At 40.7% G+C, this 27725-nt stretch overlaps 1 protein-coding gene across 1 annotated transcript in view; it reads left to right on the top strand.

Moving 5' to 3' along the window:
- The window catches only part of HACD2 (3-hydroxyacyl-CoA dehydratase 2), an 83821-nt gene extending 58732 nt beyond the window's left edge, over positions 1-25089 (top strand). Inside the window, exons 5-7 of the mRNA XM_065876448.1 lie at positions 17662-17783; positions 19845-20023; positions 24863-25089. Of these exons, the coding sequence (XP_065732520.1) occupies positions 17662-17783; positions 19845-20023; positions 24863-24945 (384 nt within the window). The 3' untranslated portion in view covers positions 24946-25089. The remainder of the gene's footprint in view (positions 1-17661; positions 17784-19844; positions 20024-24862) is intronic.
- The last annotated feature ends 2636 nt before the right edge of the window (positions 25090-27725 follow it).

Consider the following 27725-nt stretch of genomic DNA (forward strand, 5'->3'; position numbering starts at 1 on the left):
TGTTTTTGGCTTTTTAAAAGTCAATTATTACTTGCTAATGTCATTGTGAGGAAGAGTACCTGTAGCCACCAGGAAGATTCAGTTTTCAGTTTTCCAGTCTCAGTAACTTATCACCAGCATTATTGGGTTCTTTAGCCTCATGAAATGTGCTAATCCGTTAGCATTATTCTGGTTTTTTCTTTGTCTTCTATTACTCTGAAATCCCTGTCAAAACATTTTGTTTTTCGGAATTTACTTAGACAGTTTCATTTGTATTTTAACTAATGTTTTTTTTAACTTGTTATTGGTGTATGATATACATACAGAAAAATGCACATAGATAATGAGTTTTTAAGCAAAATTGACTAAGCTAAGTTATTGTTTCTGTTATAGATTCACAGACTTTTTCTTTTAAGCTCTTTCACTCCTTGAAGATGTCTGTCTACACTTTCTGTGTAGGAAGAATGTAAAACAATCTCATACTTTTACATGATCACTTTTTAGAGTAATCACATTTCTTAAAACAAAAAAAAAAAGTCAAAAACAGGCAAGTAAATCCTAATGTAGCTTATTGCCCCTTGACCTCATTCTTGTTTCTGGAGTAAGGAAAAGTTATTGTTTACATTGGTTTCAAAGTTCTTTCTATAAATCATTTTTAACCTGTATTTCTTCCTCCTTTACTTTTGTGTATACACTGTGTCCTTTCCATTTTAACCAGCAACCCGAATTTTTCATTTCCCAATAGTCTTAAGTGACTTAAACTTTCTTCCTAATAGTAACTCATTTATATTCTTAAACAGGTAATTATGTACTTTCGATAATTAAATGAAGATAGAGTGTTTTCAACTCTGGAGTGTTTAATCAGTTTGCCAGTAGAGTCAGACCCTAGGTGTCCAGGAGCTAATGCTCCAGGTGATGGGTTGTTCATGACCTCTGCTTCTCCTCTCCTCTGCTTCAGTAACCACTCTTCGGGCTTCCCTGGTGACGCAGTGGTTGGGAGTCCGCCTGCCGATGCAGGGGACGCGGGTTCGTGCCCTGGTCCGGGAGGATCCCATATGCCGCAGAGCGGCTGGGCCCGTGAGCCATGGCCGCTGAGCCTGCGCGTCCGGAGCCTGTGCTCTGCAATGGGAGAGGCCACCACAGTGAGAGGCCCGCCTACCGCAAAAAAAAAAAAAAAAAAAAAAACCACTCCTCTGCTTATCAGCACTTCTGGCAAGCGGGGTGGTAGACAGGTAAATCAAAAATGACTACAGTTCAAGTTAAGCAGTTGTTACCATATTGCTATTACCGACATTTGCCAGGATTTCCTGGGCAGAGCAGGAAGACAGCTTGGATTAGAAAGCTATTAAATGTCTCTGTGGATTACAGCTCTGTTGACCTGGCCATTGCCCTCAGTAACCTCCTGCCTGACAGATGCAGACTTGACATTTAACAGATGGTTTCACAGGTAGTGTCATATTTGAGCCTTACAGTAATTTAAGTTATATGCTTGTTAGATTTGCATATTCATAATTGTTTCTCTGCAACCAAACTTACCCAATTTCTACTATTGTTAACATATCATTTTCTTAGGAATGTAGTAAATTTTATTGTCTTTCTGTCACCTCTTGGGTCCTCTTCTTTTCACATATACCCTATTGATTAATTGACTTACTCCTTTCTCACGTAAATAGTATTTGCTGTTCCAAGATCACACTTCTTTTCTCCTCATTCCCCTTTTCTTTGAAAAGAACCCATTCATCGTTTTGTTTATGGCAGTAGATTCCCTCCTGGCCCACCCCAAGTTGCTAATAGCTAATAGCTGTTGCTGTGGCGTTTCAGAGGCCAGTCTGCTGTCTGTGACCTGTTCCTCACCCCCTTGTCTTGGCCAAAGGCTGTTTTTCCTGCCGTAGAGTTTAGTGTTAGCTATAATTCAGTTTGTTCTATACAACATTACATATGGCTTCCCTGTTAAACTTCCATTCTTCTGTTTTACCGAAACATCTTTAAAATATCTGTATATTCTTTATATCCAGCTTTGTTTATTTTAATGGTGGGAATCACATAACCAATGCATAGGGAAATTGACCTCAGAAATAACTGCTTCATAAAATATATATCATTTTCTCATAGTGATGTTCAGCTTCTTTTCACAGTACTCTACTTTCATTCTCAGTTTGTTTTTACATCATATTTCCCTCTAAAGTGGACACAGGTTCTTCATTTTCATAGCATTACGTTTGGATTTGGACTCTTGTTCCACCCTCTCTGGCCTGCTTATATTTTCTATGCTCATTCCCCTGTTTTCTGTAATTGTACATGATGTACTAAGGTATAGCCTGTATACCTTTTAAGACTAGATATTACTTTTTTCATATTTGAGGTATATTTTCTTTTAAGACGCCCTTTAGGACCTGCATCCTTACTTGTCATTATAATTCTTTACTGCATGGAATGCTAGTCACGTAGATGTCACCAGGTATATCATAGGACTAAAAGGTGATCAGATGGTTTTCTTTTATGATGTATAAGGACCCACCATCACTAGCAGGACACCTTGATGAGCAGGATATTAAAGAAAAAATGTCTCTATGCTCAAAAGCTTTTTCTTGACCTAACAGAGCAAATAACCTTGCCACTTCTTTCCTTTTAAAAGGACTTTTTATATAAGCAAAGTAAAACTTCTGATAAAACAGACAAGCTCAGGGTGGGACATAGGGTTTGAGGGATACAGGAGGGAATCAGAAATTCAAGCTAACCTGTTTCCTTTCCAGTTTTCCCACCTGACCTCCAGAACTGAACTGGCTTCTTTCCCATTCCTTAGCCAGGCTGCCCACTGCTACTGCCACATCAGGCCTCTATGGGCATTTGTTCCCCTCACCCTCTGTTTGGGTCTGTGTCTTTGTCTCCTCATTGAACTGAAAAAAGATTGACATTTTTCAGAGTGAATTGCAGTGGGAGATGCCACCTTCCTTCCCTCACTATGACCCCCCTTCAGAAACAGACAAGTCCACAGGGCACATATTCTTCCTTGTCCAAAAGTAGCTAAGCCAAGCCCCAGATTCCTGGATACACAGGTAGGCCACTGTCCCTTTTCCTGGCCCAGCCCTCTTTGGAGAAGCCCACACACATCCTCTCCGGAGTTCTTAGTGTAAGATCGCCATGTTCTTGGAGCAGAAGTCCCAGGGCATGGGCAGCGGTTGAGTAAGAAGTTGCTGGGCTCTCGCTGTGACTTTAGCCTAAGTGCAACAAACACCTTCGACACCTTACCAGTGGTATTTGTGTAAAATAGACTATACTCTGGAGTGCTGAGCCTTCTCTCCTTTCTTCCTCACCCTTTGCCACCATTGGAGAAAAGGATGTTTGCCCACATTCCTTTGGAATGCTCCGTAAATTCTCGTGATTTCACCAGTCAGCTGTTTCCCACTTCTTTCTGGCATGCCACTGGGCTCTGTAACACTTAATCTGCCGTCTCTGCTAACTTCTCAGCAAGATGCCTACAAAAAGCTTGCCATCAGTGTTTAAGAAAGTTAGTAACCTCCAGTTATGATAAAGATATCATTATGCTGTTTGTTGTTGTTTGATGCATTACAGTTTACAGAGGGCTTTATTAAAATATGTTATAATTATCCACTCTTGACAGCTCTCTTGAGGTAGGTTGTAGTCTCCATTTAAAGTTTGGAAGCTAGAGAGGCAAATGACTGTCTGTCAAATGGCAGAGTTGAAAAGCAGACTTCTGAATTCACAGTCTTCCCACTGCATCAGAACTTGCTCTCACCGGTTAGAAATGTGATGTAAACACATCCTTATTTTTGTGTGCTAACCATACTTTCTTTATCCCGTGTGGAGTTGAAAACCCCCATCTCAGACCCAGAAGCACTTTTCCTCTTCAGCGGTTCTGTCATACCAAGTGCATGTGATTCTCCACTCAGATCGGTTACATGTGAAATGTACAAATCAATTGTAGGCCCTGGGTGCTTGTCTGCAATGCTTTGCCCACGTGCTTCTCTGGTTTTTTAGTGCTCATTTTAGGACACTCTGATTAAATCTCTCCAATTAATTGGCCTTTCTCCATGAAAGTTCCAAGACTATTTTTCATACTGGGGTTTATGGACTGTTTGGAACAGAATTACCAGAAAGCTTCTTAAAAATGCACTTTCCAGGTCCCGCCCCACATTTGATAAAGAATTTTGGGGAGTGGAGATAGAGAGTCATCACTGTTATTAAGCTCCTTGGATAATTTGATGAATTCTAAGGTTTGAGAAATGCTCTAAGAAACTGTAGTGTTGTGCTGTAATTTTATTTGCCCTTTTTTTCTTGATTTTACTTCCCACTTCTGCTTAGTTTCCTCGAGACCTAACCAGATTTCACCATCTCTGTCCCAAATCTGAGAGCCATAGTCTCATTCTTAGAGAATGAAAGCCTGGAGTTCCCTTACCTAGCTAAGTGGAGGGACTGGAGTTTCTGGTGCCTTCTCCAAAATCTAGTGTCTGTGGAGCTGAGGCTCACTTGCATGTAAGAGGAAGCTTGAGGGGCCCACCTTGAAGTCAGAGGCAGATTTGAAACCATGGCATTAAAGAAGCTAAAGCATCATTTGTTTGGGGGGCGAGTTGGAGGGAAGGGCTCCATCCTGGGCAGGTGCTTCTTGTTGCCTGGCCAACGCCACCAAGTAGATCATATATTATTCCAGGTAGATTGTTATCGTTTCCACCCAAGGAAATACTGCACAAACATCTCTCTTCTTCGGTTTTCTCAAGAAATGTCATCTTCCTTGGACACTTTTGTTATTTTCTAGGTAAGTCAAATTCAGTATTCTAGAACATGGAGGCTTAACAGCCATAATTTTCATGAGGAGTGGGTGAGTGTGCACTTCGACACTTACCCTGTGGCTTAGGACAAAGCACTTCAACTTTCTGAGCCTTGTTTTTCTCATCTGTGACATGGTAATACTGGTATCTGTCCTGCTCATTTCACAGAGTTTTTGTGGAGATTAACTGAGGGGAATACATGAAAACAAGGCAGCAGTGTTTAGAAATCAAGGTCTCTAGCATGCAGTTTTTTGCTGAGCAGCTTCTGAAACTCCTTATAAAGCAGTTTCACTTCAGAAGGATTGCTACTTCCTTCATAGATGCCACACAGGTTTTTTTTTTCTTCCTCTTTTCCTCTGCTTTTTCACTCTTGTGGAAGCTAAAGGACTGAGTACAGTGGTATCCCCGATACTCCACGATTGTTTTCCTGGAGGATACTCCGTGATCCTTTTCCTGTTGTGCTGCATTATAGGTTCTCCTTCTCCGCTCGGTCCTCCAGCTGGGCTCGTGGTGCGCTCATGCTCTCGCTGCCTCTTGAGGTTGCTTCTCTTGTTAGCATGTTTCCTGTGGCTGCACGTGCTCCTTGTCCCTAACGGCCATCCGTGAACATGGGCTTTCGGTTAGGCAAGAAGGGCACCTTCTTATCCATATCATTCAGATGAGGAGCTGAGAGGCTGCATCTGGGGCACGTTGTTCCCTCCTTGGGTACTGTGCTTGGACCAGAAGCCACGCCACTGTCTTCTAGCCCAGGCCATTTCCACAGTGACGTTCCATCTCAGTTAGCAAAGGACATTGGGAGACATTCAGTATCTTTTGGCCCCTTGAGTGCTAAATGTCTAAAGTTCTCCACCCTACTCCATCTGTTCCCTTACTTTCTATTTTAAATATTTCTGTAGGTGGATTTGCATCACCTTCACTTTTAAAATTAGCACCTCTCCTAAAGGTGGGAAACCTCATTATTTGATTGCTAGTCAGACACTGTCAGACTTTAGAGAACTCCAAGACAGTTGTAGCAGTACTTTAATGCCACTTCCGCCATCTGTTAATAATGGACACTTAAAGATAGTGTTACTTTTCCCAAGGCTGGATGGTTCACTTTGACATTGAATATATTTAGCGTAGGTGATTTTGGCAAAATCAGGTTGTCTGTTTTTCTCTCAGTGTTTTTCTGTCCCTTTTCAACATTTTCTTGAACCATGTATAAAAATTTTATTGCAAAATATTTAGATCCTTTTGGGTTCAGTGTAGGCTCACTTCTGATGTTCCATGTTGCATCTTTCTCCCATTGTCTTAGTTCTTTTGTAGTCCTTGGAAAACTTCAGTGGCATTCCTTTGTTCAAAATGTATTATACTCTGTTCTTTGATAATTAAGTCAGTTCTGTTTAAAGTAAAATAAAACATCTTAAACCATACAAGTGAGTGTTACCACTACATCCTACAAGAACATAGCCTCCCTTTGTCAGTTAATAGTTGAATAGGTTCCAGGCCCAGCAAAATCAGGAAATCAGTTTCATTTGTGTTTAATGTTAATCTTTTTCTCCTCTCGGCTCTCCTCCACTGCACCCTCCTCCATCGGTGACCCTGCCCCACAAACACCCTCACACTTGAAGTTTCTCTGGACCTTTTCTTTTGCTTTCTTACCCCAAGGGCTAAATCTGACATCATCCATTCCCATTCCTCAATTCTGGCACGAGAGGGAGCAGTTAAACCAGACAAACTCCCTGGAAGATTGCACGGTTATCTTCATTTGGGGGAATGTCATTCAGGGCAGGAAGGGCCAGAGCCTGACCTGTCAGCTCCAAAGGAAAGTGCCCCACTCTATGAGGTTCCTCCGGGACTCAAAGCCAGACCTGCCCCCCAGCCTGCCCAGTCCAGACTGCCCTGCAGGTGGCCAGGCCTTTCAGGCCTGAGCACTATTGGCTTCTTCCTTTCCCTCTGCCCCAGAACTTCCAGATCTTGGGTTTCCCAGTGCATTTACAGTTCAGTTAGTCTTTTAAAATATTATGCTAAAACGCTTCTCCCCCATTTAATTGACGTTCTGGATGTATCAGTGGTGTCTCCTACTTTCCTCCTAATTTTTTTTACTTCTATTTCTGATAATGGAATTTCTGACACAGAAGCTCATTGTTGGAATGAATCCTCTTCAAGCATAAGACATTTTCATACTATTGGGTAGTATCTTAATATATGTAATTGCTGCTACTTAGAAATAGTAGGACGCCTGTTTAGAGCCAAATCTGGATACTTGGAGTCCTGAGATTAACAAAGATGTTTGACTTTTGGCACTAGGAAACTGTCATGGAATAGGAATGAGAATGATGAAAGAAAAAAAAAGGTTACCTTGCATGTAAAATAGTAGTTTCCCAAAGAAGCACCTGAAATGAGATTTACAGGCTGGGAACCTAAGTGGTTTCAGCTTTGGTTATATGTCATCAGCTTGAGTTGAAGAATAAATAATGCAGGGAAGTAAGCCTGTGTCATAGAAGTGTGCTGTCAAGTTGTACTGTCAGTGGAGAGTTAACCAATAAGTGAATTTGACACTCAAACCAGTTTTCATCCGTGGTTTGAAAGTGAAGTGAATTCAGATGTTTATTTCAAGCCAAAAAGGGTAACTTTCTGGTCCCATGTAGTGATAGAAACGTGTTGGTTACCAGCATTTTTCTTTTGGATATTTCCTCTATCCCAGGACTGTACAAAGGAACTTTTGGTAATGGCAGAAATGTACTGTGTCTGTGCTGTTCGATATAGTAACTACTAGTTGTATGTGAACACATACTGAACCCTTGAAATGAAGTTAGAGTGAATGAGGAACTGAATTTTAATGTAATTTAATTTTAAATAGCCACATGTGACTGGAGTTTACTGTATCGGACAGTGTAGCTGTAGTTGTTCAGTGTAATATTATTTACCATTCTCTTTATTTTCAGTCCATATATTTTATCTCATATGTGCATGACTGTGTGATTTAAAAAAAAAAAAAAAGTAGGGCTTTCCTGGTGGCACAGTGGTTGGGAGTCCGCCTGCCGATGCAGGGGACACGGGTTCGTGCCCCGGTCCAGGAAGATCCCACATGCCGTGGAGCGGCTGGGCCCGTGGGCCATGGCTGCTGAGCCTGCGCATCCGGAGCCTGTGCTCCGCAACGGGAGAGGCCACGACAGTGAGAGGCCCGAATTAAAAAAAAAAAAAAAAAAAGTAGCCAAAGGAAATTTATGTGGTATACTTGGTATGCTGTGTTCTTTAAATCTGGGGACTTTTTGTTTGGTACTCTAGATTAAATTGTCATAAAAATCCTGATTGCAGGTGTGGGAAACAGTGTGGATGGTATTCTTATCTTTTGCAGAGGTAGCAGTTGATTAACTGGTGAGGCAGGAGGCCATATAGATCCTACCTTTGAGAGACCTGCAGTTTGGCCTTTGCAGTGGGTTCACCATGATAACATGTCCCACATTTGCCTTTGTTGAAAACCATTTCACAGGCCTTTTCTCTCCCATTTGAGTTCAAAGATACCATAGAAATATAGTCAACATTATTATCCCAGTGAGCTCAGAGATTCTCATTTCACACTGTAAAAGTGAGCTGGTGGCATACATCGTGAGCATTGCTAACATATGTCAGCAAAGTCAAGGAAAGTTAAAAATTATTAGCTATAAACTGCTTTTAAACAGCTGTGCTCCACGGTACAATGAGTGGCATTTTTAAAGCATTGATAAATATTCATTGGAAAACTTTTTTAATATGTAGGAGGAGGAACTGTCTCTTAAATTATCTGCTCCTTTGCCAAATCGGTCCTTTATATGCTGTAGCTTTTTTCAGTATAAGTGTATTTTCAGCATAAATATGGAGAATCAGGTAACTTAATTAAAAATATATAACTTGACAAGAATAACAGTACGTTCAGTCTCCTGACAGTTGACCTGCACAGTGAATGCAGCAGGTAACTGGTCTCAGTGGGAATCTTGCAGATGACAGGGGAACCTGAAAAAATCATCCCTATCCCCCTGCTCCTGTGAAATATATATGAAGTGTATTTCTATTGCTTCTGGGAAGAGGGTTCAATAACCTTTTTTACCTACCCATATCAAGAAGCCCTATATAGTCAAGAAGCTCTCATTTAAAAGCTGTGATGCATCATGGATAAAATAAAGCATATTACTAAGTCGTCTGCATTTTCCAGAGAGAGGACCCTTTTCCAGTCTGAAGTGACCCTGGTGCGCTTTGGGAACTTGTAAGACGTGACTTGATACACATGTGTGGTTGTGTGTGGAAGCATGCTGAGGGTGTGCTTGCATTTGGAAGGGAGGGAGGAGGCTAATTATTAGGCTTGATGCATTAAAGGCTTTTAACTTGTCTTTTCTCTAAATTGCCGCCATAATCGTTTCTATTGCATCTTCTCCCCTTTACTATATTTTTCTCTGGCAAAAAAAATTACCAGGATAACCAAAAAGTCGATAATCATGCATCTTTTTTGCCTTCTGCATTGGTGCTGTCTTTTTAGGTCAAGTTTAGGGAATCTTTTATTGAGGTTACTGCTTCAAAGAAGTGTATGTTGAGAGCTTCAAGTGTAAAAGCTAATCAAATTAACCAAGTTTTTATATACTACTTAATAGTTTTTAAAACTTCAGAGTTTTTCAAATAGTCATGTTACATTTGTGTAGCACTTTGCCATCTGTAGCAGAGCTTATCAGTTGGCACTAGATGTCTGTCCCACAGGTGGGTGTTAAAGGAAAGTTCAAGGAGAATATGATGACTAGAGGGTGTACATCATCTCAGAAGAAAGGCCGTACTCCCCTCAGCTAGTGATTGGCAAATCGATCGAGTGTTATGCAGTCGCTCTTTTAAGAAAAAGCAGAAATACAGATTTTTTTTTTTTAATGTAAAATCTCTAACTTAAAAAACTGGCTCAACTATTTTTTAAAGCACTGTACAAACTCAAAATATCTGTGGACCAGGATCATGGGACATTGTTTTAATATTTATGCTCCAGGAGATGGTATTCATAGCCTTTGGGGTTTTTTTTCTTTGTTTGTTTGTTTTCATTGGGGCCTTTGTTTTTATATTCTGTCTTGCTGACATTTTTGCAATTCTTAAACCATCATAGAACAAAAGAACCTTGACATTTCACAGTGTATATTGCCAATTTCCTGTTCTTTTGACCATGTCAGTTACATTTCTGACAATGATCAATCCTGTCCCCTCTAGAGTGTTGGGTAGGCACGCTAGGATGATACATTTAGAGGTCTGGGGCGGACAGTGGGGTGAGTATGCCCCAGCTCTCCCTATGCGGCCACAGTAACCTACTGCTGGGAATACTGTTCTCAGGCTGTCTTGCTGTAGTTTAAGGACTGTTGCTTCGTAGAATACTCAGACTGTATTGGGTATATATGATCAAGGTGGGACTAATTATGACCCCATTCTGATGCAGTCCTCGTGTTTGAGTTTGGTTGAAGGAAATAGTTGCATGAAAACTTTTCAGTTAATAATGTGCTCTTTGGAGGTGAGAAAATGAAACAGAACTCAGGAAGATCATTGGGAAAGGCTAGCAGCTGGTGAGATCCTTAGACATCCCAGAGTTGGTACAGGCTAATGCCTTTAACACTTACCAACAGGAAGCAAAACAACAACAAACAAAATATCATCTTGGTAATTAATTAAGCCTAAGAGGCAGCCACCAACCTGTACTGGGTCCCAGCAGAGGCTAGCATAGATAGTAGAAACTTAATACAGATTTGTTGAATTGAATTTTTCTTTCATGGAATAATAGTAATAACTGCTGTATATTAAATGGCTAGCATTTTACTAAGCATTTGATAGGTTTTTCTGACCTCACGTCAACCATGCAAAGGCAAATATTGCCTCAGTTTCCATATGAGGAAGCTGAGGCTGGGAGAGAGAAGGATATGCAGCCTGGAAGCCTGGAGGTCTGTTTAATTCAAGAGTTGCAGTGATTGGAGAAGAGGCTAGTGGTAGGAACCTGCCACTCTTCCTTCATGTTTCCCAGGAAATGGGCTGAGCAGATAATAGCATTAAAGTTGGACTAATGGGAACATATTAGCATTCAGACCTGCGTGTCTGTCATAAATATAGAATTGGTCATGCGTTGCTTGTTCACCGCATGCTTATACATTTTTCTCATTGCATGTTCAGAAAAGTTAATTTCATGACCAAGACTTGTTTTCGTAGACCAAAACGTTTAACTAGGCCATCATCCATGTCAAAAATTAGTCCTTAGTTATTGTGTTGTAATTGAAATAATTTTTTAACCAGTTCCCTTTGTCATTGTAGGTTAAGAAAAATCTGTGTAGATGCACATTTTTTTCTCCTTTAAAGGGGAAGAATATTAATATATAACTTGCATTTTCCATAGAAAAGGAATATTATTTTCTGGTTTGTTTACCATGTACCCTATCATGGATTTTTAATAAACACTAAATCATGAAGGACACTTTACACGTGAAACTGCCATGGGAAAAGATGCTAATCCAGACATCTTTTTTTTTTAAACCACCACATGTCAATATTTATTACATTTCAACTTCTTGTCAAGGATGACATTCCTTTTAAGCAGATAATTGAGTTTTATTTTTATTCAAAAAAGCTTCAGAAAGTTATGGAAAGGACCAGGATTGTCGTCAGAATTGTCCAGTGCCCCAGCCCAAACCTTCTGCTGGCGTCACCATCCAGGCAGCAGCCCTGTGGCCTCACCCTCCCTGGGGAGCTGCCCTCCTCACCCAAGGCTGTTCCAACCAAGGGAGAGAAGCAGAGAACATGCAGGCCAGGCTGCAGATGGGTCAGAATACTCATTCAGTACCTTCTCTGCTCCAGTATTGTGCTAAGCACTAGGAAGCATGGGAAGGAGAAATCACAGGTGCTGCCCTTACAGGGCTTGCTCAGGAGCAGAACTGAGCAGTACGGTAGAGTGGGATAACTGACAAGGCGGGAAAGACAGGGTGCTGGCACCATGTCACGCTTCCGCTGCCCAGCTGTTTTAGCTCCTGAGGAGCTGTTCTAGTCTCCCAGGCCCTGTTGTTCCTCCTGATGGGGTGGTCTTGGGGGTGCAATATGTTAATACATATAAAGCATTTAGAACAGTGCCTGGCACTTAGTAAATGCTCAATAAAAGTTAGGTAACATATTAGCTATAATGTAACCTAATCTTTTCCCAAAATTTTAGTGACAAATTTCTACACAACCGTGTTGAATTCTATGTCCTGAAGCAGAGATATAATTGACTTTTAAAAGAGATATAATTGACTTCACATAGGAATGAATTCTTTTATACTTATTAAAATGGTTTCACAGTTAGCTGGTGAAAATTTAGACATAATTACTTTTACCATACTTAAGGAATAATTAGCCCTGCTAAATGGGAGTTATCATTATCTTAATCATCATTATTATCCTAATCTAAAGCATTTATTGAAAGTCTGATTTTGCTTTTTAAGTAAGCTAACCCCTTTTCAAAGCAAGTTTTTGGACCTGCCCTTGGGGTACTTACAGTGTAAGACAATAGTAATGTCAATATAGATTTAGGATCAGCATTAAACCTGTTGTTCCTTCTCAAGTGTGCTCTTATTGGTAGTTTTTGTTATAAATGTTCTTATATCTTCTTTTATGGTTATGTAGCCCGCCTCTTCCAGCAGATTTAGAGGCTTCATATCAAAAGCAATTTATAGAAACCAGATGATATTGTTTGCTTCTAATTATGTCCCCAAAGTGGTTGCTTAGTTCTCAGGTGATATTTTAAAATAATTTCTTTAGAAGTAATTTCAAATTTACAGAAAATTTGAACTAGAGCAGTACAGAGAACTCTCATGTTTCCTTCATTCAGATTCCCCGACTACTGACATTTTACTACATTTGTTCCTGTTCCTGTCACCTGTTCCTCTATATTTATCTACCCGTTATCATTCGTTTTTTTCTGAACCTTGAGAGCAAGCTGTACATGACGTCCTGTCACCCAAGTACATGTTTCATACACTCTCCTACATCACCTGCATAACAACCCTCCAATCTGGAAGCCAAAACTGATACAATACTATGGTCCCATCCGCAGGCCTCATTCAGATTTCACTAACTGTCTAAACTAAGTGTCCTTTTTTTTCCCTTTCTGGATGGCACATATTTACTAAGTATCTTCTATGCTCCAGGTATTGTGCTAAGCATTAGGATACACAGGGAAAGGAGAAACATGGTTGTTGCCATATATACAGTGAGTTGTCAGATCTCTTTAGACCCATCAGTCTAAAGAAGATACACATATGACCAACAAGCACATGGAAAAATGCTCAACATCTCTAGTCTTTAGGGAAATGCATATCAAAACCACGACGAGATGCCACTTCATACTCATTAGGATGCTACTGTCAGGAAGAAAAAAGGAAAATAACAATTGTTGGTGAAGATGTGAAGAAATTGGAACCTTTTTGCACAGTTGGTAGGAATGTAAAATGGTGCAGCCAATGTGGAAAACAGTTTGGTAGTTCCTCAAAAAGCTAAACATTGGATTACCATATGATCTAACAATTCCACTCCTAGGTATACCCAAAAGAATTGAAAACAGGTACTCAAATAGGTATTTGTACATCCATGTTCACAGCAGCGTTATTCCAATAGCCAGAAGGTGGAAGCAATGCAAATGTTCATCAATAGTTGAATCAGTAAACAAAACGTGGTATTTACGTACAATATAATATTCAATCTTTAACAGGAGGGAAATTCTGATACATGCTACAACACGGCTAAACCTTGAAAACATTATGCTAAATAAAAGAAGCCACACAGAGAAGGACACATTGCATGATTCCATTTAATTGAGATACCTAGAATGAGCAAGTTCTTTTTTTTTTTTTAATTGAAGTATAGTTGATTTACAGTGTTGTGAAATGAGCAAGTCCTTAAAGACTAAAAGTAGAGTAGTGGTTACCAAGGGCTAGAGGGAGGGAGAAATGGAGAGATATTATTTAATGGGTACAGAGTCTGTTTGGGATGATGAAAAAGTTTGGAAATGGATGGTGGTGATAGTTGCACAGCATGGTGAATGTACTTAATGCCACTGAAATATACACTTAAAAATGATTAAAATGGTAAATTTTAAGTTATATATATTTTATCACAAACATAAGGAGATTACTAAGATTTTAAGATGACATAACATGAAAAACTTGCCTATATGTATTCTTTTAAGACTACTTCCTTTTTCCATAGCGTCCTTTGGTTATAGATACATTGTCTCCCCCACCCCCCAGCAAAACACAACACACACACACACACACACACACACACACACACACAGAGTCTGCCAAAGGAAGGCTGAAGAATGATATTTGTAGAGGTTAACAGACAGGGAAAGTTGGTGTCAAATGAATCTAAAACAGGGTTGACTTGTGGGCTACATGTAGCCTGCAATTTGTGATGGTTTTTACATTTTTAAAAGGGTGTGAAAGAACAACAAAAAAGAATACCTGACTAAGGCCGCACATGGCACAGAGCCTAAAATATTTGCTGTTTAGCCCTTTTCAGGAAAAGTTTGCCAACACCTGGTCTGAAACGACGCTTTGGACTGAATTGTGTCCCCCAAAATTCATACGTGGAAACCCTAAGTATTTGGAGTGGGGGCGTTTGGTAGGTGGTTAGGTTTAGATGAGGTCGTGAGGGTGGGATCTTCGCGATGAGATTCATGCCTCTAAGGCACTAATATCCTTGCACATGATACCTTTTACATATTTTTAGGGAGAACTTCCCTCTCTCTCTCACGTTCCTCACAAGGAAGCAAACATGCTGGCACCCTGAGCTCGGACTTCTAAAACTGCGAGAAAATACATTTCTGCTGTTTGAGCTACCTAGACTATGGTATTTTATTATGGCAACCAGAGGAGACTGAGATAAACATACTGTTCACAGTTCTGCCAAGAACAGACTCTAGTTCTCACCTCCGAGATTTTACCAGAATCTCTTCTCTTCACAAATGAAAAGGGTATATCAAGAAGAGGAAAGAACACCTACCAGAGAAAGCACGATCAGGGGATTTCTTTGAAATAACCAGAGTGATAAGCAGTAGTTTCCAGAATGCTAAGAAGAGGGTTTCTACGATAGCGATTTTCTTATGTGGCACCATTTGTTTTTCTTTGAATGTAATAAAAATGACAGCTTTTCATATACTGATGCTCCCTGAGCCTTTTAAAGCAAACAGATGATGCTATTTGTTTGTAAAGGTTTTTCTCTTGCACACATTTGTTTCTCCAGCTTGAATTTCTTTGTAAACTCCCTTGGCTAAATTACACAAGCCACCCACTCCCCACGCCTCCTCTCCCTTTGTAGAGCAGGGGGCTGAAACCTGCTGTCTATGGTGTGGAGGGTCCAACACGCAGCTCACCGCACCAGGCAAAGGAAGGTGTCCTGGCCAGCCAGGTTGCCCCCGGCCTATTCCCCCGTGTGTGCCATGATTGTGAACATGCAGCTTTGAAACATGGCTTCAAGACATTTTTGGTCAACCTAGCCCAAACCTGCTCATTGATCTTACTGGTTTTAACTCATTCCATTCTACCCCTATTTTGTGTTATTGGATAGTTATCTGCAAATTAGATAAGCTTGATCTCTGACTTTATGTGAGCCCCTCCCTAATAACACGTTGTACTTCCTATTGATCTGAAGATATCATTTGTACAGAATGATCATTTTCCCCATCCTTAGTCTTTTTAAAATTGTGACATGGTCTTCACAGCTGGATTCTGGGAACAGACTGTTTTCACGTTCATCCCGAGTCTGAGTTTGTTACAGTTCTTTTGTTTATAGTCTAATGGGGCGGTGGGACAGTGAATCAAATAACCTGCAGGCTGGATCAGAGTGGGAGGCCGGGGGGCTTCTTTGTTTGCTTTTCTCTTATTTGAAGGCCTCTAAGACAACGTAGAAACTAATATCAGGTATCAAAAAGCAGGCCACTGATTATGATTGAATTGTTTTGCTTTACCAATATCTGTTGAGCTCCTACTTATGAAAATCACAAAGTGCTTTTGGGAATCAAAAATGAATAAAACACGCTCCCTGCTTTCAAGACGATTACAATGCAAAATATTAGAAGAACTTCTTGTTTAACCCAAAGGTCTTTAAGGAAGGCCTCAGCCCATAGCTGTAAAAACATATCTCCTTAAGATGAGGAGGATTACAAAGTCTATCAAAAAGCAAAGTGTGCTCTGAAATTATATTTTAGTATAGATGGGTTTTAAGCAAAGATTTGGGGACAGACTGAAAAATGAAACATGTAAGCTTTAGAGGGGTTTAGCTTTTGCTTTACTTTGGCTAATATAAGAGTGCCAGGAAAACAAAAAGTACCCTTGCTCTTGACAGTATAAAATTCTTATTATTTTTAGAGGGTAGTAACTATGGATTTATGAAATTCTTTGTGAGAGCAATTTAGTTAATAGGTATGTAAATGACTACTTATTTCATTGTGTAGGTGGATCGCTCCATGTACACTTTCTGAGGAAGAATGTAAGTGCTAAATTAACATTGCAAATGCAGAGAAGCAAAAGTTAAGGTTAGAATGCCATACCTTTGTTGTACTAGATGTTAGGAGTAAGACAGAGACGATCCATCTTGTAACTGAAATTTGTTTGATTTCCTCAGTGGAATTTCTTATTCACATTCAACTCTCTAACTGCTCTTTTCGGATGTAAGAAAATATAAGTGAATTGGTGTGCACGGTTGTTTCTTATTATCGGTTTCCAAGTGTCAAGGATCATCATAACCTAGCTGGGGTGGGAAGAGGGGGAGCTGAAAGTTAATACCACGGTAATAAATTTTCATGCAAGATTTGCAGTATAAGGCATCTAGTGAATACATCCCCTAAAAAACATACATAAGGAGCTCTGTTTAAAGTATATCGTTTTGGGGACTTCCCTGGTGGTCCCGTGGTTAAGACTCCACACTCCCAATGCAGGGGGCCCGGGCTCGATCCCTGGTCGGGGAACTAAGATGCCACATGCCGCAACTAGAGAGCCCACATGCCGCAACTACTGAGCCCATGCACTCTACAGCCCGTGCACCACAACTAGAGAAGCCACAGCGAAGACCCAGCGTGCCAAAATAAATTAATTGATTAATTAATTAATTTTTTTTTAATTAAAAAAAAAGTATATATTTTTTTCAGCATGAAAACAACTTCAGAGGAGGCTAAGTATTCCAAAGCTCTTCTGGCTTTAGCCACCTCCTGTGATCAGCATGGAAGCTTCTGTAATCCTTGAGTTAAACCAGGCCTCATGGTGGGGTTGCGGGGGGCAGAAGTCACCAGTGGGAGAGAATAAATGGGCCCTGCCTCGTAGCTGGTCTCCAGCCTCCCTCATGTGAATTCATCCTGCCCAGGGAATTAGCTTCAGTTGTGTTTTAATCATTATATTGCCCTTCTTTGAAACTTCCTTGGATTCCAAGTTGTCATGTAAATCAAATTAAAATTCTTGTTAATGGAACCCAAGGTTTCCACCAATTCACCCTTCTGCCATCTTACCTAACCATTCTTGGCTCCCACTAACGCCAGTTCACATTCTCCACATCAGGTCAGCAAACGAACATGCAGAAACTCACTCATCGTGTTTGTTTCTCCCTGTGGGCTACAGCTCATATAATTTCCCCTCCCTGTCTCTCTTACTCATCAGTAAGCTCGCATTCCTTCTCACTTGGCTCTACACAATTGTTGTCATAGGCATGCATGTGTTCCTTTATGTGGTAAGCTCTTTCTGTGCTGTGCTATGGCCATTGAGAATAAAGACCAGGGGCTGTGTCGACTTCTTCAACCCACCAGCTCTGTAAGGGGGGTGAGGGACTCGGCTCCCCACATGGTGAGTGCTTCTTTGTTAAGATGTTTTATGTGTTTGCTTTTGCTTTTGTCTTCCTTTTCCTACAGGTACAGAGTGAAGACAGTGTCCTCCTGTTTGTTATTGCCTGGACAATCACAGAAATTATCCGTTACTCCTTTTATACATTCAGTCTATTAAACCATCTGCCGTACCTCATCAAATGGGCCAGGTAAAGAAGTACAGGGAATGAAGACTAACTTTTGAAGTGATCTATCACTGTATTTTTCCTTTATTGCCTAAATACTATTTTTTATTTCTAAAAATAAAATTGTGAGAATTCCCTGGTGGTTCAGTGGTTAGGACTTGGTACTTTCACTGCTGTGGGCCTGGGTTTGATCCCTGGTCGGGGAACTAGGATCCTGCAACCTGTGCGGCGTGGCCAATAAATAAATAAGTAAATAACTATGAAATTGTGTGAGACGGGTTAGGTAGAAATCTGGTCTGTAGATTTCATCAGAATAAGTGACTGTACATAACTTTGATTAATAGAAACACTTTAAAATTTTTTATCTCTACTTATTTCCTTGGGATCAATTCTTTTCAGTTAAATTATTCAAAAGAGATTTGAGATACCATCCATTTTTTGTCCATAGAAAATTTTACTGATGAGCTTCTGCCATTTTGATGGATTTTGGACCAAGTCCAATTCTTGTCTCAATTTTGCCAACAAGATAACTCTTAAATTACTTTTTAATTAATAACAAATGTTACATGGCAGTTTTAGCATATTGTCAGTTTACTTTGCTCTGATTATTTTTAGCTGTAATATTTGTTATGAATTGTGTAAAAGGCTGATAGTTCATCTAATTATCTGAACTAATGTGTGACACAGTTGTGAGCAGTTTTCTGAGTTAGAAATGACTACAGGAAGGAGTGACAAAGCCAAAGGATCAAAATTGTCCTTGGGGGGCTTCCCTGGTGGCGCAGTGGCTGAGAGTCCACCTGCCGATGCAGGGGACACGGGTTCGTGCCCCGGTCCGGGAAGATCCCACATGCCACAGAGCGGCTGGGCCCGTGAGCCATGGCCGCTGAGCCTGCGCGTCCGGAGCCTGTGCTCCGCAACGACGGTTCCTAGACAATTTATGAGTCTAGTGATTAAACAGAGACACAAACCAAATGTCTCCAACATTTCAAGCATGTGAACTTCTCCTTTTTCTTTTCTTTTTTTTCAAAAAACATTTGTATTAGGAAAATGGGAAAAATATAACAGTTTCTAACCAAGCTGGGCAGACTTGTGAAAGCTGTCTATCCTGGTTATAGGGAAAGTTCATTGACCAAACCCTGATTTTACAATTAGAGAAAGATTCTTTTGTCCATTGTCTTCTGTGGCCCTTGGAAGAGTCTTCCTTTTCCACCATCCTCCTCAGCGTGGCTGAAGGTAGCAATGGAGAACATGTCTTTCTTTTGTCACAGATTTCTCAGCACGATTCCTGTACCTGGACATTGAGAGCCCAGTATTTATTGTCAGCCGCAAACAGCCAAAGGCTTTTTAGAATCTGAGCTGATGACTTCTTTAGCAATACTTACACCTCAGAATGGCTTCCAGTTAGTTCCATAGGATGAACCTCTCTGAATTGTTTTTGAAACCTGAGGAACTCCTTTTTTTAAAGTGAAAAAAATTGTGTGGAGTCACCCATGTGATAGTAATTGTAGTTTTTTTGACTAGAAAATTATGTAATGACTAAAGGCTTATCATAAAAATTTTTAATGTCTTTTAAAATTAGGATATATTTTATTTTTCACAGTAGCACGTACAGACATTTGAAAAGTTGTAGCAGTATACACACGTTGGATGTGCTGGGTTTTTCAGTCCACAGACCAGACTTTGGTGTACATTGTAGGGATTCCTGGACACCATGCTCCAACACCTTCCCCCCCAAACTCACCCCCACCCCACGAGGCAGGACCCTTCAGTATAAACCATGACTCAGTGCCCCTACTTCATCAATATTTGGCATCATCTCAATTATTTTAGGGAGTTGTTTTGAAGAGTTGTTTATTTAGGCCAAATTTTGAGGCTGACCAAACACATTTCTTTTAGAACATTCAGAAGCATACTTGCTTTGGCCCTTTTCAAAAACTGGCTTGTAAAACCTGAACTTAAGCAGTTGGGTAAACAGGGAAATGTATAAACGATAGCTTTCTACCAAGTAATCAGTATTGGTGGGGATGCATCTTTCTACTAAAGCTGGCTTCGAACCTCAGTAATGAATATTTTGTTTTGTTTTAGGTACACGCTTTTCATTGTGCTGTACCCAATGGGAGTGTCAGGAGAATTGCTCACAATATATGCTGCTTTGCCCTTTGTCAGACAGTCTGGCCTGTACTCCATCAGTTTACCTAACAAATACAATTTCTCTTTTGACTATTACGCGTTCCTAATTCTGATAATGATCTCCTACATTCCAAGTAAGTAGATGTTTATGCATATATTTATTTATGTTTCAGAAATTGGCTCAAGAATAACTAGAGTGAAATGCCTTTTGGTTGTTTTTACACCGTAAATCTAATTTATTGGGAACGCTTTGGTTTTTGTCGAATGCCGACTGTCAGAGGGAATTTTCTCTGGGAGTAATTGAATAAAGATGAACCCTTCTCAATACAGCTGCCAAAATGCAGTCCTTCTCAGTATGTGTTTTAAACAGTGAATTCCAGGATAGGTTAACTGTCTATTGCAGGAGAATACTGAGTGGAAAGCAAAAAAAAAAAAAGCCATTAAAGACCTTACCTTGAGGTTTTCTGTCTCTTGAGAACTGCTTGCTGTGGTATTTGAAAAACACTGTAAAGAGATTTTTACTGTATCAAAGTAGACAGTTACTTCACTTTTAAGGAATTGATAGTTAACTAGAAACAAAATAAAAATAGATTAATTTATTTTCTTGTTTGGAAATAAACAAAGCCATCTGAATAGGACATAGTGTTATCTTCAGGATGGTTTCCAATTATTTTAATAATTCTGAAGGTTTAAATATATGGATAATCAAACATGCCTATCAGCACATGAACAGAGAGAAAAAGCCATGTTTGAGGCTTCTCTGAAATGAGTCACGTTTGCTGAGGAAGAGTTGTTTACTCCCTTTCTCAAATTCTGATGTTCAGTTGCAATCCTATGATTGATTTCCACATATCCAAAAGGATCTTGTTTTACCCAAGGACACGTAAAGTTAATGTTTCTTCTCATTTACCTACTTCCATAGGCATTGTGACTCTGAGTCTTATTTTAGTCTGTGAGAGAGATGCTATGTTCTCCCCTAAACCTCAGGTTAAATTCAGACTAGAGGGTTGGCTTTTTCTTCAGCTCGCAGCATTAACTGAATGAATCCTCCTAACAATTGTAGGTGACAGGTTTGTGTCCCCCTGTGGAAAATTGCATTTCACGCGTTGTGAGAGAAAAAGCCCACCCCGATTTCATGTGAACATTTATCTTGGAGAAGTTCTTGGATGCAGTTCTGCTACATGATTCATTTTCTACTCTTTATTAATGCTCAAGTCCTCCTCTCTGGTGCTAGAACCATGGTGGCTAAAGGCCATCTCTCTTCCAATGTAAAAGGTAGTTGATTTTCAAACAAAAGATAAATATGGAAGAGTGTAAAAATTTAAGTAATGAAAATTAACTTAGAGCTTTTCAGCTTTCTCATTTTGTTCCCCTAGAGTTTCATTTCCAGTCTCTAGAGCAACAGTTCCTAATTGCAGTTTTGTCACACCCAGGCTAACACATATCCCAACGAGCACCACAGGATTTATTTAAATTCAGCATAAGTCTTTGAATGGCGATAGATGCTGTATTGGGTAACTGGGAGAGGGGCAAGGAGAATATCATGAAATCAAACCAATAACAAGGTGCTGCGTCATCGTCAGAAATCTGGGGCCCCTACCTCAGAGTTGCTGCAACGTTTTCTGTCTGTGGAAGAGGAGGAGGGGCTCTGTTCTAGGAGCAGTTCTCCAGGGCAGCCCGTGTCTGTCTGCACCTCGGAGTCGTCTTTGTGCTCTGGTGGGCAAGCAGTGCTGCCCGGCCTTTTGCTTCTGCCTGCTGACCTCTCAGCGTAGCGAAGGAGCCTGGTCAAGCACAGGAGGGTAGGATGATAGGGTTCCTGAAGGAGAACAAGCCCAGTTCTCTGGAATTGTCCTTCTTGGCCTGAAAAGAGAAAAGAGAGAAAACACAGACCTTAGAGCCAGCTGTCTTACAGGGAGTAGGGCAGCGCTTTCCTCTCAACAGACGTCTGCTTTTACCTCAATCCTTCCCCCTTCTTCCATTCTCAGCCTCTTTTTGATAAGAGAACTTGGCTTGGTTCAAAGCTGTATTCTTTCATTTCTAAGGCAGCTTAACTCTTGTAGAACAAGCACAGGGATTAAAAGGTTCCCTCCAAATCCCTAACTCCCCACCCCAGCTCAGGATGGTCATGCAGACCGTATTTGTGTCTGCTGGCACTCACTGTGCTTCTGGCCTGAGCCAGTGGCCCTGAATGTTTTCAGTTGTTTAGGTTGTTAATACTGAGACCAGTTTGTACAGTTCATTCCAGCCAGCTGCACGTTTCCAGCTTTCCAAAACTTGGTGTTTATGAGAAGAAAATGCAGAGTTAGGAGAGGTTGCTCTTGATAATGCAGCTTTCTTTACCAAATTTGGTTTCCTTTCTACAACTTACGTTCCTTTTAACCCTCTTTAATGGGGAGTTAATGATACACAGATCTTACATAAAGCAGCACCTCTTCGTTATGGTCCTGACCTGCTGTTGCATTGGTGCACACATAGCCCATATTGTGTGTGGCCCATGAGCCGCAGCCATGGGAGTTTTCTCATATCGAGGTGCTTTGGAGTCCCTTGCAAGATGCTCTTTTCCTCCTCTGCTGCAGATGCAGTGTGAGGATGTACAGTATCCACAGGACTCAGTAGACATCACCTCCCCCCATCCTTGTGCAAACTGGTGAAAGTTAGCTATAGGGGTGTTAGCTATAGCCTTCAAAAGGCTGCAGAAAGTTAGCTACAGCCTTAAAAAAAAAGGCTGAGAGAAATGAGAAACAATGAGTAGGGTGAGGGCACCAAGAAGCAGGGCACTCTCCACGTTGTCAGTAACCATAACCACACCTCTGATTTTTAGAGGAACAGAAGAAACTTGCCCCAAGCAGAGCATTTCCAGTTGCTCTCAGCCTTCAAGTCTTAAGAGAGCCCATTTCCTTACAGGAAGGTGGGTCCAGTGACACGCACAGCTCCCTACCCCGACTCCGACACACCAAGCCAGACACACATAACGTGCACAGCCGCCATCTCCACCCTCCATGTCCTGAGCTGTAAGAGCAGAGGGTAGAATTCTAAATGGCCCGTTGGCAGGTTGAGATATTCGGTGTAGTTAAAAGCAGTAGCCATGCATCTGGAATTGTTTCAGCCACTGTAGTTGGATTCAGTGTGAACTTGTGGGTAATTGAGATGGAGACGGTGTCACCCAAGTTCTGGTCACCAGGGAGTCACAGAGCAGTAGAAAATTTCCAACCCAAGTACCCCCATTCTCCCCATTCCTTTCTCTTGGGCGCTGAGAAACCTCTGGAAGATGTAAAAAAATGAAGGGGCCATGTCGGCTCTCCAGTTCTAACCCCTGACCCTCTGTAGCCAGCAGGCCCTTGCCTGGGGAATGAAGAAGGTGTACTTGGCCGTCTTGCTGCCACTAAGGGCCTAACGAATGGCTTCTGGATCGTTGTCCTCCCTCAGAGCCTGTGGGGCTACAGCCACCTTATGAGTGGCGTAATAACAAATGCAGCCAGTGGAAAAGTCCTTGGTGTACTTTGCCTCAAAGTTTCCCTTTACTAAAGTAGGTCTGTAGAAATGTGACTGGCCACACATTTTCAAATGATTACAATTAGCATTCCTTATGGTTTAATTATATCTTTACTTCCAGTTTTTAGATTATGGAGCTTGTCAAATTTTCTGGCTTTCATACCAAAATAGTTCTCTCACTGCTGAATTTTATGCACAAGCTGGGTCTTTTCTGTGAATAACTTCCTGCCTGCAAATAGTGAGTGGAGTGGATGGCAGCCCAGTTCGGCACTGGGGCCTCCTCTGCAGTTTGTCAGATCTGTGTGCACACACCCACTGATGTCTTGGAGTACTTTGGGAGGATCATTTGACATTTGGCCAACTTGGAATCCATTTAAAAAGGAAGAAACTGTGAGAGGAGAGTTGGCAGTAGTAGAAATTACCTCCCCCCAAACACAGGTTACTGTCTAAAAAATAGAGATTGGAGCGGTTGGGAAGGGAAGGAGGGATAGTGTACATCCAAGACCATCTCACTGGAGTTTTTCACATGGTTTTTGAACCCCCAGTTTACAGTAACCTTGTGAAGGTCAGGTAGTTTAAACTGGCATTTCCCAGCAGGGACACTATAAGCATTTGGGATGACACAGTTCTTAGTCATGGGGGACTGTCATACGTTGTGGATTTTGGCATTCCTGGCCCCTTGTGCTGAATGCCAGTAATCTACCCCCTTCAATACTCTCCCCCCACCCGCATTTCTAAAGACTCCCTAGGGAGGCAGGACCACCCTTTTCATTTGATAACCAGTCCTTTTTAAAGTAATCTATTAAATGACCCAGAATAGAATCTCTGGTGCCTGAGGGCTTGCTTTTCTTATGGACTTTTTCCTCATCCAAACCTGGCTTAGTGGTGTTCAGATCAAATGTCACAGCGTTCCTCCCCCTCTTCAGTCTTCCTACTCAAAGAACAGCCTTTCTCTGGAAGTACTTTCAGGAGATCCTCCCTGATGACAGTGCAGTAACAGAGAGGCTGAGACTAAGAGTCAGGAGCCCCGAGCCTGGTCCTGACTCTGTCAGTGATTTGCTGTGAGACCCCAGGCACGCGCCCACCCTCTCTGGGGCTTGAGTTCCTCCTCTGTGAACAGGAATAATAACTCCATCACTAGAATTCTTCCCCTAGTTGTTGGGGAATCAGAGAATAAATGTGAAGATAATATGAGAGAGTGTAAAGAGTATTATTTGGCGGCTCTGTGACATCTTGATTGGTAATGGTAATGTCAGGGTAGTGTCTGTCATTCCAGTCCACACTACCCTTCCCCCTCGGCTAAAGCGGGAAAGTCAGTCCCTCTGTGTTTTTCCTCTCTCTCCAAGCCCACTTTGTTACCTTCCTTAGTTGCTGAAAGAGAAAGTGGCCAGAGAGTCAGAGAGGACCTCAAGTCCATGTGCTTTACATAGAACATGTGATTTTAAGTCATCTCCTTAATGAATTCTTTCTTTTCTTTCCAGTTTTTCCCCAGTTATACTTCCACATGATACACCAGAGAAGAAAGGTCCTTTCTCATACTGAAGAACACAAGAAATTTGAATAATTCCTGCTTCCTGCACACCCCCAGAAACAAACTTTCCAATGACAAAAGATGCTGCAGACTTTTTCTGTTCCCAGTACGTTTCATAGAAAATAAGTAAGAACTTTTTTTAAAATACTAAAAAAAACCCAAAACAAAACAAAACCCCAAATCCAGTGTCACATAGGCCTGGGATTTTATAAAAAAAACAAAACAAAAGCCGTTACATAAAACATCCTTGCTGGTCCATTTCAGCATGTTCTTTCAGCCAGAAGTTCCCAATATTTATGATGGCGCTGGAAAGGGATTTGGCGTTTTTTATCCTCCTGTTTCCCTCATGTGTCTGATAAATAAAGATCTGTAACACTAACACTTGAGCGTTACAGTCTGAGTAAGGAAGTTGTGCCCGCTCAGTGCCCAGCTTGCAGCAGCTATGTTTCAGTCTGCAGTGTGTTTAGCATTCCCTCTCAAAGTGCTTGACTGCATGCTGGAAGCCATTTGTCCTCTGGAATGCTCTGAAGTTATGGCTGGGACCTTCCCCCCTATCTAGTGAATGACTTATACAATGTATATATGTCTGTGAAACTTTGGAGTAGTGCCTATAATCAGAAAACAGCTAGAACCCTTTTGTTTGTTTTCAGTCGAGTCGTTACTGCCTGCCCCTACGAAGTGTGCCTGAATTTGATAAGTATGTGTGTATTGTAGAGAAGCTACTTTATCTGGGGCGCAGCCTCAATCACATTTTAACAAAATGACAGTTCTCAGAAAGGGAAAGCTCAGTCACTAGTCAGCGACAAGTACCTTTCACAGTACCATTCTCAGAACACCCTTGAGCAAGGTGTTTGCCAAGAGCAATTCTTACTTAGGGACCTGACGCCAGTCTAGTCGCACAGGAGTAAAGAATCCATTAACGAAAGCACATGGAAGGCGTTACTCTAAAAATGGAGTCTGGAAGAACAGTCAGGAATGGGTTCATCTGCCCTTATTATTTTACCTTCACATTTTCATTCATCTCTTCTGTTTGGATACTTTTCCTAATTATCGTCCTGTGTAATTCCCACCAAGTTGTAAGTCCAGAGGCAGTGAAATGTTCCAGTTGGGCAGTCATGAGCTAAAAGTAGTATTGTCCCCACATTTTGGATCAGCCAAGAAATACTTTGGACATATGGACATTGTCTAATTAACATCATGTCGCCATACTTTAATTGCTAAACTGCATTTAAGGCTCTTCAAGAAAGGGTTGGATAAAAATGTAAAGCCCAAGTTTAGATGTGCATTAGAGTTTAAACACAGAATGTTCTTTGTGCAGACTTCACCCCCGTTTTTTTTAATTGGTTGATCTGTAAAAGTCTAGCTTACTGACTGATTATCAATTAAAATATAATTGCTAATATTAGAAGTGTCGTAATGGAAAACTAATTTTTAAATGCTTATTTTCATAGAAGCTTGAAAATTAAGATGAAAATGAGAAGACAATATGCAGCCTATAATTTAATGCAGGTAGATGTGTAATAAATTATTTTTGAATTAAACATTAAAATTCTGCTTCTTAAAGTTAGCACTCTTAACTTGGGCGTGTTGAGATTAGAATCTATTCTTGTATTTGGTAAACAAAATATGAGGGAAAGATTATTTTTCATGCTTTTTCTTTCTATTTTTCCAAAAATGTATTTCTACTATAAAATAGAATCAATTGGGGTTATATTAGCCTTATTATTAATTTGAGTAAGATTTTTTCACTTGTTTTTGGAATAGTTGTAGAAGATGGGATGAGAAATGCAGGTTTTCCAGGATTGCTGGCTTGGGGGTTTTATTCGGGCCTCTCTATTATAATTTGTCACTATGAAAAACAGCCTGTCACAAATAGTGGTTATGCATCAAATTGAACTTCGGCAACAAGAACGCAGCGAACAACTCCCTTCTCAAAAAGGGTCTCAACCCCAGTGTGCATTTTTGTCCATCAACATTTGAAATGCTCGTTGAAGATAAGTAAGCCATGCCACCGTGTCCTTCGGTCATCTCTCTCAGTAACTGGTTTCTTTACCTCTAACATGAATTCATTTCTCTTTGGAAGTGGTGGTGTTCTCTTATGAATTGAGAACATCTAACCCCACCAGATGTCACATCTTCCTATAAAGTGTGAATGAGGAAGGTGGTGTTTTGGTGGGTATTTTGTCAGACTTACCGTTTTCATTTCAGGGCACAGTCAAAGGCATCAACTGCCCAGCCCCCCACCTGATTGGGTGTTTCAGATCCCCCACTTCAGGTACCACCTTCTGGCAGAAAATTCTTTGAGGTACGCAGTAGTGCTTTGTAGACACAAGCTGCTAATCCGCATCTTGCTGTGTTCTATTTGCTAAGGTTGGGTTCATTCATTTAACACGTACTGACTGTTATCAAAGGCACCGTGGAGAGTTAGTCATGGAATAAAGCACATCCTCCCTGATGAAAACGTTCCTCTGGAGCAAGCTTTCGACAGGAAGGGTTTAGACAATGTAGCGTTAAGGCATGTGAAGAGATTGTGCCCTCACTTCCAGTCATGTTTCTGGTTATTCGTTTATAATAAAAGGTTGGCATTGATGTGGTACAACCTGCAAATTATTTTCAATTCTGAGTTTCAGATAAAACGTTATAAGACAATATCAGTACATACTGCTCCTTTGAAATTTGGGTAAAAAATTATACAACCGTATATATAGTCATTTTTATATTTTTTCTATGTTGGGAAAACCAAAACTGTAATTTTATAAGTCTTTGATTCACTAAAATTATATAATTTAAATGTATTTTTTGTATATTTAGAA

This window comes from Phocoena phocoena, chromosome 4 (genome assembly GCF_963924675.1).
Source record: "Phocoena phocoena chromosome 4, mPhoPho1.1, whole genome shotgun sequence".
NCBI lineage: Eukaryota > Metazoa > Chordata > Mammalia > Artiodactyla > Phocoenidae > Phocoena > Phocoena phocoena.